This window comes from Acanthochromis polyacanthus, chromosome 12, assembly GCF_021347895.1.
Source record: "Acanthochromis polyacanthus isolate Apoly-LR-REF ecotype Palm Island chromosome 12, KAUST_Apoly_ChrSc, whole genome shotgun sequence".
NCBI classification, from domain to species: Eukaryota; Metazoa; Chordata; class Actinopteri; family Pomacentridae; genus Acanthochromis; species Acanthochromis polyacanthus.
Genome location: NC_067124.1, coordinates 4739069 through 4759154, shown reverse-complemented (window position 1 = coordinate 4759154; position 20086 = coordinate 4739069). Strand labels below are relative to the sequence as shown.

Below are 20086 nucleotides of genomic sequence, written 5' to 3'. Positions count from 1 at the left end.
GTCTGTAATGTTCTACAAAAAAGTAACCACAGTTTCCTCAATAGCTCTGCCGCACCCTTCAAGTTTGTGAAAACTGCGACTGAAAAAGGGGAAGCAAATAACATCTATTTGACTGTCTTTGAAAGCATTCTCTACATGCATACATAATCATGAGGCTGATTTCAGACTCCTACAGGATTAAACGCATCAACTGAAAAACAAGCTTAACTGGCTACATTTCATTATCCAGTTCAAGAGATGGACTAAGTCATATGGTTTTGCCATCAGTACCTGATGTGTATAGATGTCATGTCATGGAAGGACACACAATCTGTCTGTCTACACTCTGTCAGTCCTCATAGAAAATCAATGAGACAGTTAATTCAGTGCAATGGGACACCCATGGACATCAGTGCTAGTGAAGCCGACCTTGTAGCACAGGACCTATGGCAATGCAAAATGATCAGCACTCTTAGGAACATACTGCTGGAACACACAGCTTGATATTTAAAACAAGTTTGACTCTGAATATTCTGCTACACAGGGCCTTAGCACATGATTGACAGAGCAAAGCTATTTAAACTCAAAACAAGTCCTGGGTAAACACGTGTTCAGGCTTTGTAAGCAAACCAGCAGCCAAGGTGTTTCAGCACGGCGTGACAGAAATGTGTGAAACAGGTGCTCGCCACACTGCCAACCTCATTACACCGCTGTGCTAAAGCTGGGTTTTAATACGAGTTTGATAAAGATGTCCTGTGTAGTTTAATGCCAAAAGCCTATGTTCTAACAGAGACAGATTTTTGTAAGAGGTCACAGAGTTAACAGGTGGAACAGACACTGAGTTGGTTCCACTGGGAAAAAGCCTCAAGGTTCCAACTTAAAACAGTCAATGGAACATGCAAGATGATAGGACTAAAATGCCTGGGTGAAAGCAATATACTTTCATAAATGGGCTGCATCAAAGATCTGGCTCACATCCTGTCTGATAGTACGGCACTGTAACTGCAAAGACATGTTTAACATCATTCATCAGCCTACATGTTTTGCTTACCTACGGCTGGAGCATCATATTCATCACCCAGCAGTATTTCCGGTGCAGAGTAAGCCAGAGATCCACAACTTGTTGTCAGCTTTTTCCCCGGCTGAAACTTGTTGCTGAATCCAAAATCAGTGAGCTTGACCAGTCCTTGTTTTTCGAAGAACACCACATTCTCTGGCTTGAGGTCCCTGTGCACCACATGCAGCCGATGGCAGTAGGATATAGCATGGACAATTTGGGCAAAATATTTCTTAGCCAGTTCTTCATTCAAACCCTCCTCATGTTTCATGATGTAGTCAAACATATCCCCTCCATCACCTAGCTCCAAGATGAGGTAAAGCTTTGTCTGAGTGTCTATCACTTCATACAGGCGCACAATATTGGGGTGCTGTACCAGCTTCATGCATCGGACTTCCTGGAAAAGGTGGCCTGTCGCCACAGTGTCCAGCTTAGTCTTGTCGATCACTTTTACCGCTACCTTCTCGCCAGTGAAGACATGGCGTGCCAACTTGACCACTGCAAAGTGGCCACGGCCCAGCGTCTTGTCCAAGTCATACAAGCCAGCGATCTTGCCATCATAGCCTCGCTTGAAGCCTGCCATAGCTGGAGAGGGTGTAGGGGAGAGGGAAGCCCCTGCTGTCGGCAGCAGCGGGTTGGCCGAGTTGTGTGAGTCCAGCTTACTTCAGTTCATCGAAGGCTGAATGAAAACCCCATGGCTCCAGCTTCCTAAGTGACATAAAACACAAAATTATTACAGCTGCAAAAAGACACTGATTGCATGACAGAAGTTAATACTGAAAATGAAACGCACGAATCCCATTGTATTTGTAGTCCAGCAGAAGTACCTGCCCTCTCCCTTACACAGAGTTAAGCATAATGCAGAATAGCGCTCGAATGTGTGACAGAATGAAATAGGTTCAATTAAGCATAGGGAACAAATATTCCATGAGCAAAAATAATGTGCACGTTAGTGCGAAAAGCGGTATGCTGAACGCCTCCTTGCTGAATGTTGAGGGGAGGCGCCGGGCTTGTTTTGACAGGAAGGCTGCTGCACTAACGCACTTGCTAGTTTATCCTCATGTCCTGTCTCGTGTTGCTACAATGAAGATTAAAAGTTTTCTCTAACCATGATGACTAAGCTTCCTTCTACCACAGCAGAGTTTCACGGACAAGTCCAGAAGTCATCCGTATAACGGGCCCAGTGACAGCACAACCAACTAACGCTAGCCTAACGTAACCAGGGGCTAGCTCGTTGTTCATTGATTGATCAATGTTAGCTTACTGGATGACTGACGTTAACTGCTTTTGGTCGTTAAGGTTAGAACGTCACAAGCCTACCGTTCAGCAACATCTAAACAAACTCATTTTTACCCTTGTAACTGAGGGCTGGACACACAGGTACACAGGTGTTGCTTTAAATATCACACGGCTAGCCGCAGATAGCATGTAGCATGTAGCAAGCTAAAGTTACTACGGCTCGCTCAGCTCACCTCTCCAGCTTCTCTTCGGTAAACATAAAGCACAGATTCCAGTATTCGCCGGGTAGCTTGGGGCGTTCGGGTGCTGTTTACAGGGGCCTATCGCAAATTATATATGGGAGGACGAGGGTGGTACAGCCTCTTCGAGATGACCGCGGCACTCAGAAGGTGCCTATGCCTAGGGTTCATCCGTAAAACAAGGCATTGCATCGTTGGCAACGGCTGCCCTAATCGGAATGGTTGTATCCTCCCAGCCGAGGCGGTGGGGCTGTGATGCTGCCTTCACGTGCGGAACAAAAGCATCGAGATTTCCATACAGTCTGACTTTTCCCAGAATTACTAAACTTCACTATAATTAATGAAGTAGTCTATTTATTTTTCACTGTTTAAAGGATAATAATCACAAATATCTATAGATTAATGAAGACATAGTAAATAAACTTCACATTACATTTTAACTAAACCATAAGATGAACCTCTTTATCTTTTCAGGAACCAATAGAAGTGCAAAACAGTCTTATAAACTTGGAGGTTTTAACATCATTATTACCTTTAGTTTTTACCTGCGGAACAAGTTGTATATATTTACAATTAGGCAGCTCTGTATTTGGTTTTTACGAGGACTATTTGAAGGCATCATATGAGCATCACACACCGCATTCAACTCTGACGTCAAACAAAGTCTTTGATGGGGAATGGGCGCAGAAAAAGCACGGATTGGGTAGAATAAGTATGTATTTGATAATGCTGTGGCCGCTTGGCTTTAATGAAAGTTAGAGTTTTAAATTAGAGGTGTTTTTCCACGTACGTATAACAGGGCATGCAATATATCGTTCTTCAATCAATCTATAACTGAATCCAAAAACGCCCAAATCCTGCCCAATGTGATGCAGTCCGCAAGATTTGTGTTCCATAATACAGAATTTGCTCACTAATCTGATTTGTTCTGGTTTTCAGCACTGCATCCACTGCTTGTGGGTGTTGATTGCTCTTCCCAATAAAGATCATACAGTGACACCTAGTGACAGATACTCAGAAAATGTTTTGCCTTTACCATCTCTGATTTAGTGTTTGCTTTGACTTCTGCCATTTTTTTTAAACAATCGCCCATATGTGTCACTTGCTAAGTCATAAGTAGGCTATTCCAACAGTACAAGATACAGCCTTGTAAGAAAATATTTAAGATCAACAAATACATTTCCACACTTATATTTGCTCACAGAAATGTAAACATTATGTCTTTTCCACAGCAGACATCTCAATAGAACAAGGACAGATGCTTAGCAATACTTGTGCTTTTCCTGCACTGATGACAGAGTTGACATGTGACATACTGTGAAAACACCTGTTAAATGACAAAACCAAAGAAAATGCAAACAAGCATAAATACAATAAATGCTTCCCCACAGTTGTACTCCATAATACATTTCAGCAATTTAACAACATTCTATCATATTTTTCAGGCTTTGTGGAATCTGTAAAAAAAATTCTCAGCAAATGTCACTGACCTTGATTGAAGACTGAAATGGTTTAGGCTTAGAGGCGTTCTCCCTCGAATTTGTGGGTCTGTTTGTCTTTGTCCTTGTACTCTTGTTTGGAGAATCTGGGGATCAGTTAATCACGCTCTATCTGGTGGTACACAAAGCTTCGGACGCTGGACTTTCAGGCCTCTTGGGCACTTGGTTGTGTGTGTTGTTATTTGTCAGTAGCAATGCTTCGCTCCTGCCATGTGAAAGGGAAGCTAATGAAGGAGAATTTTCTCTTTTTGATGACTTACAAGTCATCAGACATCTAAAGATGAAAGCTGTCAGTCTATCTGTTTGTGCCATTTCTTTCTCATCACTGAGGATTCCAGCAGTCTTTTGTAATAAGTGTTGACAAAACTAAGCAGAAAGAAACTAATTTTAGCTATATTTCTTCAGAGAAGGTAATATGACCTAAAATACTTTTCATGGCTACTATAGAGGTCATGAGTGTAATTTGAGTGACGACTGGACACGTGGCTTAAAATATTGTCAGTTTCAGCATTTAAATATCTTTAGCAATACACATGCTATTATAAAATGTGGATACATCAGAGCACACATGTGGACTCCACACAGAAAGGTTGTTGGATTGAGGTCTGAGCTGACTCAGCCACTCCAGAACATTCACCTTGTTGTCTTTAAACCATTGCTGTGCAGTTTTGGCTGCATGCATTGGGTCATTGTCTTGCTAGAAAACAAATCTCCCAAGTCACCTCTCTCTTACAGACTGATGATGTTGTCGCCACCATGCTTTATGGTCTGGAGGGTGTGTTTGTACTCATGTGCAGCGTTTGGTGCCAATCAAACATAGCGTCTAGTTTGAGTCGAGACTTAATGTGAGCTACACCAACAGTAGCTTTTCTTACTACTCTCCCATAAAGCTGGTCACACATTTTTTTGCGGATGGCCTGCTGTAAGAATAGTTATGCTTGTGCCATATTCCTTTCATTTCTTCATAATGGATTTAACTGAACTCCAAGGGATATTCAGTGACTTGGAAAATTTCTTGCATCCACCTTCTGACTTGTGTTTTTCAACAACCTTTTAACGGAGTTGCTTGGAGTGGTCTTTGTCTTCATGGCAAAGTTGTAGCCCAGAGTACTGATTCACTGGGCCTTACAGATACATGTGTATTTATATTACAATCACTTGAGACAGATTAACTGCACTTAGATGATCTTTATTTTAGTAATTGTGTGACAATTAGCAGCACCTGTGTTAAGCTTAGTGAGCCAGTTTAAAGGTAGTGAGGTAGTGAATATGCAGTCACTTATTTTACGTTCTCATGTTTGTAATTTATTAACATTACCATGTAATGTAATGTTTTCACTTCATTTGTTTTCACTTTTCATGAATTCTTGTTCAAAAAAGTCTAATTAAATTGACCTATATTACAGTTTTACTCAATCACTTTGGTACATTTCTTTAATCAGACCTGAAAATCTCAAAACTACTTGTTCAATCTTCACATCATTGTGTCACTTGTGCACATCAAAAAAGCAGTTTCTCATTTCATTGAACAAGTTGCAAAGCTTTGGTCCATCCATGCAAATGATTTTGTACAATTCTCTGCTGTTTCCTGCGTTATCAATTGCTTATGTCATGTTGATCAAAATATATTGTAATGAGTCTCTGTTGAATAGTCTCACCCTCCACAACATTTAGGCATCAGTTCATCGCATAATTTTTTACATGTAAAATGGTTGAACAAGTTGTCATAATATGTCAAGGATACTTCTATACATTTCCATTAGACTTTTTTTCTAAATCTGTCCTGAATTGGTAAATTGCTCCCAGGTGAATCTTGACTTTCTCTAACAAAAGGAAATGTGTGAAGGGTTAGAGTTTTCTGAAATCGCTCCCAGACGCAAAAGAAGATAATTGTGATGTGGATGAGAATTTGTGGCTCAATACACAGGAACATCAGGAGGTGTAGGAAGACTGCACTGTAATTCCTACAGCACTGCATGTACAGTTTTCCCTAAGAAGACTATCCTATGTTCACATTTCCGCTTTTGTTTTTTCTTTGTACTATGCAGCGCTGTTCTCCTTTCTGTATCACAAAAACGTGGTCTGTCAACAAGTTACAATACAAACAGTAAAAGTGTAAATGTGAATCTTGTCCAGTGTCTTGCTAGCAATCTCCCACATATATGAAGGTGTAACTTACAATTTCCAATAGCTGTCATCAAAACTTTAGCCATAGTTGGGGGAAGTGGGGCTGCGGGCCGGTGGGGCGCCGTGGGGGTCTACTATGGCCCGTTCTGCTGCGCTGGCCTTGGGGCTCTGGCTGTGTCGGCGGGGGTTGCTCCAGGCTCCTGGGCTGGCTCTCCGCTTGGTGGCTCCTGCGGGGGGGGTGGGCCTCCTTAGGCTGGAGGAGACAGTTCCCTCCTTTTGGTGGAGGTTTTCATGCATGCCAGACCCACCACACCGGCACTTACCAAAACTCAATAGAGTTTGTTCCTCCGGTCGCTGAGTCAGTGGAGGTTGCTGGGTTAGTGTCTGTGGATCTCACTCTGCTTTATCTGTCCTTCTTGTGGTCTTCTGACATCTTCATGATTGATCCAGTTGAGATTTTGTCGTATTTGGTGTTTGTGAAGGGTCTTAGATTTGTAACTGGTTTTAAGGTGTGAATTAAAGAGCACAGACAAATAAAATGCACCTTTTCTCTTAGAACACTGTCTGTGCCTCACCTTTCTGTCTGCCCTGTGTTTGTTTTATGTTTCACTTGGGTGTGCACAGCCCTCAATGGCATAATGTAGGAAACAGCTTGAAATAAACATGATAGGTTAATTTGCCATGAGGACAGGTGATGGTCACAGTCACAAAGAAGAAAAAAATTGCATGGAGCTTAAGTAGTGACACCATGGTTGGTTGGTGTCATTTTTGAGCGGACTTGCAGACAAAAAAAAGAGAAAAAAATAGCTTCAGGTTATAATTAGAGCGTGAAAGACAAAGACGAGGAGACCTGAGCTTTCTTTCTGAGATAATATTTATGCATACAGATATTCCAAGCAGCAGTAATAAGAACAACGGTGCTGGTGGTATTCCTTGCTTTTCTTTTTTCAAACTCAAGGTGGGAGTGTTGCTTTGTATTTGATTTGTCACCACACTCACACTCACACTCAAGACAGGAATTGCTCCTTAGCAGATCCACAGGATTTTGTATATGAAAAGAAAACTTCTCCAATAGATGTTTTATGATCAGCTCATAATTCCTTGGGATCACATCTATCAAAAGACCCAATCCACTCTGACAATAATACATTAAGAGTGCACTTTTCTCTTTACGAAGCCATTAAGGATCTAAAATTTCATTACGCATGCTACTTATATAGAAACCTTTATCTTGTATTATTAAAAGAACACACAGGCACGCACGCACGCACGCACGCACACACTGCACAGTGGATAGTGGTTAGCACTTTCACCTTGCAGCAACAATATCCCTGGTTCAAATTCCAGGGTGGGCCTGGGATCTTTCTGATCTTAATGCATGTTCTCCCTGTGCATGTGTGGGTTTTCTCCGGGCACTCCGGCTTCCTCCCACAGTCCAAAAACATGCTGAGGTTAATCGATGACTCTAAATTGCCCTTAGGTGTGAATGTGAGTGTGATTGTTTGTGTGTATATGTAGCCCTGCGACAGACTGGCGACCTGTCCAGAGTGTCCCCTGCCTTCGCCCGAGTCAGCTGGGATAGACTCCAGCACCCCCCGCGACTCAAGTGAGGATAAAGCGTTGTATAGAGAATGGATGGATGGATTCCAGAAGCATTAATCAAGGTCGTCCATGCCTGTCTCCTTCATCTGTAACTTATTTGTTTTCTGCATCAGTTGGGCCGGTTTAAAATGTTGATTAGGAGGGCTTTCAGTTTATTGACATGTTACTGTATTTCTTATCGACCAGTGTTTCTGCTCTGACCTTTGATGGGAAACATGCCTGGCTACTGTATATGAACTGTATATCAGTTTGGTTTTCTTCATCACCTATTGAAATGGAGTCACCTCCCTGGACTTTAAAGTCTTTAAATTATTTTTAAAGCACAAATAGCAGGGTGAACAATTTAAACCACACAGACAGGCTTTTATTGTGAAGCCTAACGATTGTTATCAACAGGCTTTTGTCTCTTTTTATTAAGTTTCTTTTATGCCATGTAAGATTCTCGAGATGTTTGATGTTTGTGTCTTGTCATTTGTTCCTATTTATGGTATAACTTTTGCTCACGGTGGAGCACAGTTAAGCTCTTTAGCATTGCCTTTATTGCTTTCAGAGTAAATTGATAGACTTTTTACCTCACTAAATATCAACCACATCTATTTTCAAGTTGTAGATACAATACTTCATGAAATTTGAGTAAATTATACACTCAGAATTATATAATACTCTGCCTAAATTATGGCCTTTCTCAAGTGTGTTTGGGAAAGAGAATGATAATGAATTTTATTTTATTGAATTTCCCTTTGGGGATAAATAAAGTTCTTGTATTGTATTGGAATGATCAGGACTGGGAGAAAATGTATGCTCTTGGGTCTCTTGCACTCCATCAACCAAAGAGTTAAGTTAATGCAGTTCAGAATACTCTATCTGTTATGGACCCCAGCAGATTACAGAGGACTGGTTTGTTAGAATTATGAGATGTTATTTTCCATATGTAGTTGACATGTCCACAAACACTATTTTTTGGATGAAAACTTATACGTATATTGCAATAGCAAAAAGCCATATGCTTCAATAATTTTCTGGACTGTTATGTGCTTGATCAGTCTCAGGTCCTGCTCAGATTCCCCAAAGCACTGAAGGACTGGCCACCGACTGCAGTAACGACTGGAAGAAAACGGGACACCCTTTAAAGATGGATTGATTAGTGGTTGCCTGTAAATGACATATTTTTGTAATTAATGTTGCTCATTGAATTCTATTCTATTCATCAAAATTTTAAATAAGCCAATAAAAGAAAAACACCTTACATTAAAGGACAATGATATTCAAATATTGGATAATCTTCCACTGTGTGATAATCTTAAAAATGTTGTGGTTCACTTTAAGCACAAGTTATTAAAAACAATATTTTTTACTTCATTACACTGCTGCTTTTACCTATAATAGAGTCCCTCCATACATCTTTCACCATTGTGTCAGATTTTTTTTAAAGTGAAGATGCAGTGATTATCAGTTGCACATGTGACAATTAGAGAGGTCGAGTGTCATCGCGAGATCTGAGCGCGGGATTTCCCTCAGCGGTAGGTGGAGACTGGACACAGCAGAGTGGAGTCGGTATCCAGGCAGCTGCTCTGTCTGTCTCTGCTTTTCTGACAGCTAGGCTAGCTTGTAAACAACAGCAAAACGCTCCGGTTGTGTCTCAGAGAATTTAATGACTGAACACGCAGGTGTTTTTTTTACTACTAGTCTCCGTGTCCGCCGGTATTCTTCTTTTCATTTCCACTACATGTCTTTGGTTCCCGTTCAGGAACGACTCTGCAACATACTGAGGCGCTGATGTTGCCTAAATGAGCTAACCTCTCAAGTGTCTTCAAAGACAAAAGCAACATTTTCACTGGCACCTAAGGTAAGAGTTCTTGTGCACATAAATATTGAATTGGTTTGTTTTGCACAGAATATTGCTGTTGTGTCGGTAAATTTCCTTTAGCTTGACTGTCACAGGGCTTTGCCTTTTCAGGTACAGCTGTGTATATCAGAGAAGCGTGTCCAGCGGCTACCTCTTAGAGAAGAAGCTACCTGCTGATGTATAGGCAGGATATTTTAATAAGTGTGTCTGTGTCTGTATGTGTGTTTTGTTTTTTTGTTTGTTTATGTTTATATATAAAAATACAAGTATACACACACGCACGCAAACACGCACATACGCACATGTGGTTATCTGTTATGCACACATTCATTTAAAACATTTTAAATATAACTTAAAGATGAACTTGTATTTCTTAAGTCCCAACCTACATTTTGCATGATCATTAATACATTATTTTCATGCATTTTTATACAAATTTCAAGTACCAAAGATATCCATCTATTTTCTTAATTCAGGTGAAGGAAGTAATGAGACAGTAACAACTGACCTCCCGTAAATGATCATCCAAGGCAAGCATTATTGCCTTCATAACTGTGTTTTTCTTTAGAGACAAGCTTTAAACATTCATCACATCAATTTCTCTTTGTAATATTCATTACTCAGTATATTAGTAATAATTACACTGTGTTCAGTGGACATTTGTCTTAAACACTGTACTTAAATTCTCATCAGTAACTCAAATGTTAGAACAATTACTATTAGCTATTATTTGAAGCATTGTGCTTTTCTCTGTAGCATTGTAGCTGTATAGTCTCGGGCTAATGCGTTTTTGTGTTGACAAGATATGTTCTTGTCTGCTTACAAGTAATGACACAAGACCTGTGAAGGTAAATATAACATAACACTGCTTGTGTTGTGTTTATGGTCTATCCACTCCCAGGTGAGATGTTATTTCATGTCCCTGGAGTTTGTAATACTCTCCTGCATGACTCAGATAACATCTACAGTTGTGGCAAACACTCTGCAGCTGAATATTTCAGTTACATTGATGTGGTTTATTTTAAACCCACTGCCATCCAAATGCTGGCCTTGACCCCCAAATTGGAAAGGGCATGTTTTTATAGGCTGTTCAGAGTCATCCAAGGCATCTGAGCCTTGTTGTTTTCAGTATGCTGGATGTCAGATCCTGATTAACTGCACTGACTGACTGTCAATTTAGGATGTATTAACTGTATTGTAATGTGATCTTGACCCACAGCTTGCTGACATTACTATATGCAATTCTACTTCGTATACCTTCATATCCTTTGTTTTTCCTGCTCTCTTTTGTGTGTGAAATGAGTGGAGATGTTCAACAGGGTCCTCTGTTTCAGCCCTGGAGCTCTCCCCATTACACTGTCACTTTGATCTGCATTTCTGCTCTTGTCTTTGGGAATAATTCAACGCCCTTCTTTGCAACTTTCCACAGAACTGTAGCGTTTGAATTTTCCTCAGTGAATACTCTTGCATTTTTAAGGGTTAACTGATATTCCTGAATTTTTAAATTCTTTAACTGGTGTTCAGAATTGACATGCTGGGCTTTTCACAGCGGATATATTTGCCTGCAGTATGGGATTTAGTGTTTTATTAGCAGATTATTAGGGTAAATCTCAAAATGTACTTAAATGTGCACTTCAACATCTTTGCATACATGTTTATACCATACCAGGCATTTTCAGGTGATTTTAGATTAAAAGGCTTGTGATGAAACTGATGTACATGTGCTTCAAATCTACAGAGAAACGCAGTGTTGGATTATCGGCACAGTGACCTCAATGTAAAACAAGAAGAGCTGCATCCAATAACAGGATCTTGTCCTTTTAGGCTGTGTTGGTCTGCAGGCATATATGTGCTGCAAATGGCTCTCTGTGTTGATTTTTTGAAGTTCAAGTTGATATCCTGTTCCAACTTTTCCTATTTTCTGTTTCTTTATATTGTGGATTTAAATGTAGTACGCTCCGTACCGTTTTCATGCCTGTTTTTTGCTGTTAGACATATATTAGGTCCTGAGCTGGCATGGCAGTTCACCAGATGTACGTTTGCTAAACCAAAACATTTGTCCTCCTCCTTAAGCCAGGAAAAACTGAAAAATTCAGTTTGAAAGCACTTCTGGTAAAGAATTAATGTGGCCTTTGTGTAGTTTGCAGTTGTCTGCATTCAACTTAAACTGAAAAAGCACCAACTTTCCTCTAGAAATACAGTGGGTACGGAAAGTATTCAGACCCCTTGAAATTTTTCACGCTCTGTGACATTGCAGCCATTTGCCAAAATCAAAAAAAGTTAATTTTATTTCTCATTAATGTACATTCAGCACCCCATCTTGACAGAAAAAAACAGAAATGTAGAATTTTTCCAAATTTATTAAAAAAGAAAAACTGAAATATCACATGGTCAGAAGTATTCAGACCCTTTGCAGCGACATTCATATTTAACTCACATGCTGTTCATTTCTTCTGATCCTCCTCGAGATGGTTCTGCTTCTTTATTGGAGTCCAGCTGTGTTTAATTAAACTGATTGGACTTGATTAGGAAAGACACACACCTGTCTATATAAGACCTTACAGCTCACAGTGCATGTCAGAGCAAATGAGAATCATGAGGTGGAAGGAACTGCCCAAGGAGCTCAGAGACAGAATTGTGGCAAGGCACAGATCTGGCCAAGGTTACAAAAGAATTTCTGCAGCACTCGAGGTTCCTAAGAGCACAGTGGCCTCCATAATCCTCAAATGGAAGAAGTTTGTGACGACCACAACTCTTCCTAGACCGGGCCGTCCAGCCAAACTGAGCAATGGTGGGAGAAGAGCCTTGGCGAGAGAGGTGAAGAAGAACCCAAAGATCACTGTGGCTGAGCTCCAGAGATGCAGTCGGGAGATAGGAGAAAGTTCCACAAAGTCAACTATCACTGCAGCCCTCCACCAGTCGGGGCTTTATGCAGGCATGTTATTTGGTCGCGGATCCGCGAAAATTCCCGTATCGAGGTATCAATTTTGAGACCCAACGTGAATTGCCCAAATTCGATGAGAAAAAAAATATGGGGTGTAAGGGGTATAGGGTTGGATCGCACGTAGTTGTCAACAGTGCGCTGGCAAAAGCACGAGTTGGAAACAACGATTGGAGAGCATTATCGAAAGTTAGATGTAGCTGGGAAAGCGAGGTGCATGGTGTGCGACGATGAGACAAAATACAGCGACAGAGGATGCCAAGCGCTGATGGACCACATGAAAACGAAAAATCATGCCAGGAAATTGTACAAAAAGCGCTCTAACCACCAAATGCCCAGCAATTTTTTCACCCGGCGGAGGGAAGAGACGCGACAACAGGACCAAGCATACGGGATCAGTAGTGTGTACTTGCAACCATAGACATAATAAAGAGTAGATGCCGCTCGGACTGCTGCGCAGCGAGAAATACGGCCGCCCTCTTGGTCCGGTCACCCGCTCCACTCAGCGCTGTTTGACAGCGCATTTAATCCATCTTAACTCTGAATATTAAAATGATTTTCACGCGTTTTTATTTTTATTTTTTGCTGCAAATGTCATACATGTAGCTATGATACAGGACAAATGGTTCAGCGTATTCTAATTTTCATATCGGGATTAACAGTAATAGAATATTCTGATGTTACGCTCGACTGTAGACAGGTATTTTGCAAACACTGTAAACACACACACACTAATATATGTTAGAGAAGCAGATAATGGCAGTAAAGTCAATTAGTCTATTTTAATAATTTGAAGAGACAATATATGATTACGCTATATATACATATACAAACAAAATACTGACTAGTGACCACATATTTCTATATAAAACAATAGATAGAAGTTATATATCAGAGAAAATGAATATATATAAATCATAGATGGAGTATTAATATCAATATGTCAGAGAAAATTATTATATAAATCATATATAGACTATCAATATAATTCATACATATATATTAAAAAGATATATCAGAAAATGATAATATAGATATATATTGTTTTATATAGAAATGTGTTCATTAGTCAGTATTTTGTTTATATATGTATATATGGCGTAATCATATATTGTCTCTTCAAATTATTAAAATTGGCAAAAGCTCTCTGTCCAATTGAGAGATGGCCTGGCGGCCATCTCTCAATTGTCCTTCGACCTTCAAAAAATTCCTGGATCCAGACGGTGATTCGGATCACCTACAAAATCTAATCGATTCTTACTTGTGCTCTTCCGGACATCCTGTAAAAATTTGGTGAAAATCCGTCCATGACTTTTTGAGTGACAGACAGACAAACAAACTCCGGTGATTACATAACCTCCTGGCGGAGGTAATAACAAAGGAGGGGCTTCAGAACAACTCTGTGACCGTTCTTGACTGGCCCAGCCAGAGCCCTGACCTAAACCCAATCGAGCATTTCTGGCGAGACCTCAAAATGTCTGTCCACCAACGTTCACCATCCACCCTGACAGAACTGGAGAGGATCTGCAAGGAAGAATGGCAGAGGATCCCCAAATCTAGGTGTGAAAAACTTGTTGCGTCATTCCCAAGAAGACTCATGGCTGTACTAGCTGAAAAGGGTGCTTCTACTCAGGACTGAGCAAAGGGTCTGAATACTTCTGACCATGTGATATTTCAGTTTTTCTTTTTGAATAAATTTGCAAAAATTTCTACATTTCTGTTTTTTTCTGTCAAGATGGGGTGCTGAATGTACATTAATGAGAAATAAAATGAACTTCTTTGATTTTGGCAAATGGCTGCAATGACGGAGAGTGAAAAATTTCAAGGAGTCTGAATACTCTCCATACCTGCTGTACTATGACACTTGTTTGTTGTTTTTTCTTCCAGTGAGCCATTATGATCTCAGTAGGTCAAGCCAGGCCTTCTCGTACCTAGGATGGTGATCATTTTGGTAAATGGTATGTAAGGCTTATAGGAGGCTTAGATGTCTGACGATTGATTGACAGCTGTAATTAACAGTCAGCTGATCTGCTGTTCTCCATGGTTCCTGAACTCATCCTTTCCCAGATATTTGGAGCTTCTGCTTAAAAAGTAAACTGGGATTTTTGTCCAAACGTGTGGTTCTACTGTGTATTTGTGGTTGTGAAGTTAGACCAACTCGTAAGCTTGTGCTGGCTTAAGTCCGAGTCAGCAGGGTGTGCTTCCAGAGTGTGAAAGGCAACATGCTGTTTCCTTATTTGGAGGGTCCTGGATTCAAACTGAAATGGCACCGACAAAGCAAAAAAATCATGCAAATTTGAGCTTCAAACCGGCTCCAGTCCAGCACAGTGAGCGAAGTCACCTCACTACGTCCAACCTTGTATTTGGGAGATTACGGGTGCACCACAATGAGGTGGAGAATGCTAGAAAGCATACCTTGACAGCCTTGACAAGTGACAGAAAGGAGAGATTTATGTTTTATTTCACACTGCATGTTTCAGTTTTGCAAAAGAAAAGGATGAAAACTAACCGGCAGGTTCCCAAGACCTGTCTAGGAGAATCATCTAGGACTGTCATCTAGGGCAGGTTCACAAATGTGCAGACAGTTGATGGGTCCTTAAATTTATTTTTGGCATTTTTAGTTTGGATTTTCAGAGAAAAACAATAAAGAGAATATTCCATTATCTACACATGGCTTAATCCTCATTAGGGTCATAGGGGGCTGGAGTCTATCCCAGCTGATTTAGGGTGAAGACAGAGGACACCCTAGACAGGTCACCAGTCTGTCACAGGGCTACACATAGAGACAATTACACTCGCATTCACACCTATGGACTATTTAGAATCACCAGTTCACCTCAGCATGTTTTTGGACTGTGGGAGGAAGCTAGCCTAGCCATGCTACACCCATGTTTCTGACGGCACAAGGGTCTAGGGAAGCTCGACAGGGAGGGAGGTGGGCTAAAAGGTTGTCTATCAAATCCCTCTGCAGCAGTTGGGTAGGTATACAACCAATCAACGCAACGAATAGGCTGACGTAGTTCTGAGAGTACCGGCGGATTGTGGCTAAGTCCCATTAGCTTTCCAACCAGCGGAGCCGCGGAGCCAACTGGTATATTAAGGATTTGCCATATCCCGTCGGCATAAGTCCAAATACGTCTTTCTTCTCAATGAAACACTTAAGTGCCGTCCTTTGTTTATCTTTCAAGTTGAATTTTAGCTTCAAATCTTTAAGGGCTGTGGCCAAAGCTGAGTCGAAAGATAACTGTTTATTGTGCGCCGTTTGTTTCTGTCAGAATTGTCGCGCCTCTGTCGTCACTTCGTTACGCCCGCCTTCTGACTCTACACTTCATGGTAATTGGTCCAGCCAGTTTTAGGAGAATCCAGCCTCGAGCCTTATGGAGGGTAACTAGACCCACCCTGGCAGAGAATTAAATTCGTTGGGTTGTCTAGCGCGGCTAGGCTAGGAGGAAGCCTGAGAACCTGGAGAAAGCACATGCATGCACAGGAGAACATGTAGACTCCATACAGAAAGATCCCAGGAGCAGGCCGGGACACGAAGCGGGGATCCTCTAGCTGGAAAGTGACGGTGCTAACCACCAAGCCACTGTGCTGTTGCACTTCAAAAGTAAAATCATTCTTTATTGACACAAAGCTATTGTGAATTTTGAAGGTTCTAAATTGGTTATAGTGAGTGAGAAGAGTTGCAAGCTTTTGGGAACCTAAGATTCAGGTTTCTTTCTGACTTAATATTTTATTTGGCCTCCTTTCGATGTCACGGTCAAGGAGAATGCATTTGACAGAGGTCTCAGTCAGTTAAAAAAAAACTGAACACATCTAAGGATTGGAATAACTTGTGGTCCATTTTAACACAAAAATTCACAGACTTCATAATACGTGAGACTTAACAGATTTGTGTGGTGCAGCCATGTTTTGCTCAAAACCACAGAACTTTATTTTCAATTCAACCCTTCCATATATATAACATATGTTGTGACAAACTCCAGGGAATTACATATAAACTGATAAAACACAAAGTGCTTCCCCATCATTTGAAGACTTAGCTGCAACATCCAAACATTTTTACAAAGCATCTATGCCAAATGAATTCAAAAAACAGTGTGTCTTAGTGAAAGGACATTGTATTGGCTCAAGTATGGGTGGAGTTTATATTTGGAAACTTAACAATTGTGTCTTAAGTTACTCTTTTTGAAAAGAATTCTCAATGTTGACAGGCTAGTGACTGTTTTCTGTTTGTTGTGAGCCATTCAGAGTTAGTCAATAAAGTGTTTCATTAAGGCATTTTTTTCCAAGGGTTTCTGATGGCTTCTGTAAGGTGTTTTGCTTCAACAGTGAAACTGAGATCATAGCATTGATCATGAGCTAAAGAAGACCGTCTGGAAATGCTAATTATCAGTAAATGTTGCAGAGAGAGGAATGAGTCAGTAACTCAGTCAGCTGGCTCATGCCTACACCCACAGAAAGTGACCCACTGACAGGCGTCAAACTGAGCAAAAATTTTTGTAAGTAGCTAAGTGCTGTTAGATTGTCAAATGAGTAAAGGAAAATGCATAGTGTTCAGGCATATAGTGTCAAATTTTCAAGAGGAGAACTTCTCCTCAGCTGAAGCAGTGACAGTACAAATCTGCTAGCAGGTGCCCTCAGATCAAAACTAAACTATTTTCTTGAGAGGATGTGACATAAATTTTGTTATCTGCTCATGGCTACCTCGGTGCACACTCACATCGAACTGTACACATGGACAAACGTGTGAAAACATGCTACTGTTGGCAGACAATAAATATATTATAAACTGAGTTACATGCATGTTCTTGGTCCACATCTGTTTTGGAATAAGTCTGCTCTTTACAGTAGTGAAGCATCAACAGTGTTCAAGAGTGTCTGTCCTTGCCACCATATCCTCCACACTTCTGAATAGGATGAAAATTGTTGCGAATTCTCAGGATGCCCAAGCCTCCAAAACGGATGGGATCAACAACTTTAGAGCTTGGACATTGGCAGATATCTCCAAGTGTACATCCAGCTTTCATGTTCTATTTATGTCCATTTTCTGGAATATTGCCTGTTGTCCTGGGGCAGCACTGAAGTGCTTGCTATACTGAGGTGTTTTTAGAAGATGTCCTTCTCACTTTGTTCCTTTTTGTTGGTCTGTCACTTACACACACACACACACACATTTTGCACATTGTCCACGCCAGCCTCTGTATCTTCTGTGTCCCTGGGGGAGAAGATACAGCACAATGTAGTATACAGTCTTTGTGTTTTATCTGCTGTACTGCAGAAGGCATAGTAGGTCACTGTTAGCAAATGATATAAAGAAACAAGAAAATGTTATGAAGTAGCTGACTATCAATCAGGCAGCTAATCAGTCTCAGCTTGGAATAGGCAAGTAGTCAGAAATGTGATGTGTCAAACACAGACCAGGGGCATTTTCTGACACTCACTGCCAGTCATTATGAAGCAGCCAGCTTTTCACCCCTAGACTGGATGGTGTGGCACTGCGTTTATATAACAGGACAATGTGTGTGTGTGTGTGTGTGTGTGTGTGTGTCTGTCTGTCTGTCTGTCCAAACGTGTTTGAGAAAGAGATGCAAAGTGAGAGAAAGGGTATGAGACTTGTCTTTGTACAGCCAGATAATGGCTGCTGGGCCATTAATTCTCCCTAGTGCCACAGTGAGCTCCAAGCAGCTTGATCCAACCTGACAGGCCACATTTAGTCCAGGAATAAAGATGACAACGAATAAGGACACAGCATCACGGCCAGAGGAGTTAAGCAATCAAGTGGCCGAAGGGAAAGAAAAGCAGGTTGAGGGAAAAAGAAAAGGAACTAAAGTGATACAGGCTTTGTTCTTCTTTTCTTATTTAGCATTTTTTGAAGAGGTATTTAAGGAACTTGGAGTGGTTTAAAAGGAGAAAAAAATGGGGGAAGAAATCTAGAGAAAGAGAGAAGGTTAACTCCAAAGAGGGAGGGATGGTAAGCTGCTAGGAATGATGAACACCTGGGACCGACTGAACAGCTACAGTGCAGGGCCACTTCTCTCCCACAGGCTCCTTGGCTTTGGCTTTCTAGTGTTCTCATTAAAATGCATTAGACTTTCCAGGCTGCCCTGTGCTGCTTTCCACCATATCATCGGGGTGCTTATCATCTCCAGAGCAAACAGATATGCTAACCTAGTAACACTGGGGAAGCCGGAGCTTCAGTGTCAGCATCGAGAGCTGAGAGAGCAGTGACTGACAGACAGTTTATGAGGGGGTGTGGTGGTCTTGAAGGGATATTATTTAAGATGAGGAATGAAATGTTTAAGAAGATATGACAGTTTTGCATCAGTGGCCTTGATGTTTGAAGGGAAGCTACACTCAAGAAAACTGTACTCTAATGCTTATGTAAAAATGTGGCTATTGCTGGACAAATAAGATATTTATTTCATTTTTGAGGAGAAAAGAAGTACATAAAGCCTGGCAGCAAGCTTCCAAACGCTCCAGTTTGTGTTTGTATGAAAACACTGAAGTACAGTTTGAGATCTGCTATAAACATGGTTCCTGTTTTCACTTTCACTTAATTGAATTGAATTACTGGATTTCACTTACTTCCAGAATTTGCTGATATTTAGTGGAATCTATTTTCCCTCTGTCTGTGCAGTGTTTCCTGTGCCACTGGCAACCACACTGCTCCAAAGCACAATATTTCCACCACCATCAAATGTTTCCTTCCTTTATTTCTTCAAACATACCTTTGTGATTATGTCCAGTCTTCTCTGTTTGCACTTATTTCTAAATCTGCTGTGGCTTACCCAGATGCTGCTTTTTGCAGAATTCAGACATTCACCGTTACAGTGTTTGCAATTGTGATGCTATAACTTTATTTCAACAGAACTTTTCAAAACTGGAGTTACAAGATGTTTTACAAAAGGAGCCACAATGATGCTGTACAGTGAAAAGACAACAATATAATCTGATGATGACTTTCCCAAGTAGACCCTGTTTGTCTACATGGAAGGACAAAAATATACAAAATCGGATATCAGAATATCTGACAGAGATACAGACAGGAGATGTAGGAGCAGAGAGAGGGGATCAAACTGTGGACATTGTGGTCATGTGGTACGCATCTTAACCATTAAATGACTATGTAGTATTCTTCTTCTCCTGCATTGATGTTTATTGTTATCTGGCAAAGCATGAGCTTTTGCTTTTCTGTTTCATTGGCCATCGTTCTACAAGTTGTATTAGAACTTACAGGTAAATTTTTCTCTTTCAGAATTAAAAGAAAACTGTCAGATCCTCTCTTTTTTTGTGTGTCACTGATCAGACCTCATTACATTTTATCCTGCAATGCTTTGTGAAGTGATTAACTCATGACTAATAGAAAATTAACAGGACCACATTATTGTACATATATTATAGGCTCTCTCTCATTTGAATAAAACCTGCTTGCCCCCCCCAAAATTTACAGCATCCGGGTTAAATTTCAACTATCAACTGGACTTATTTTTTAGCGAGTGGTGATTAGATTGCATTTCCAACTCTCTTAATATGTCCATGGGTCACAGCCATAGG

General features: G+C 40.7%; 2 protein-coding genes across 3 annotated transcripts in view; one reads left to right on the top strand and one right to left on the bottom strand.

Moving 5' to 3' along the window:
• The window catches only part of snrka (SNF related kinase a), a 79141-nt gene extending 76370 nt beyond the window's left edge, over nt 1-2771 (bottom strand). The window contains exons 1-2 of one of the 2 annotated variants that reach the window (XM_022218848.2): nt 2509-2771; nt 1031-1744 (exon numbers count right to left, since the gene is read on the bottom strand). In XM_022218848.2, coding sequence (XP_022074540.2) covers nt 1031-1619 — 589 coding nt within the window. In that variant the 5' untranslated portion in view covers nt 1620-1744; nt 2509-2771. The remainder of the gene's footprint in view (nt 1-1030; nt 1745-2508) is intronic. The other variant, XM_022218849.2, reaches the window with a different exon arrangement.
• Nucleotides 2772-9268: 6497 nt separating this feature from the next.
• The window catches only part of pomgnt2 (protein O-linked mannose N-acetylglucosaminyltransferase 2 (beta 1,4-)), a 29383-nt gene continuing 18565 nt past the window's right edge, over nt 9269-20086 (top strand). The window contains exon 1 of the mRNA XM_022218846.2: nt 9269-9588. The gene's annotated coding sequence lies outside the window, so the exon portion shown is untranslated. The remainder of the gene's footprint in view (nt 9589-20086) is intronic.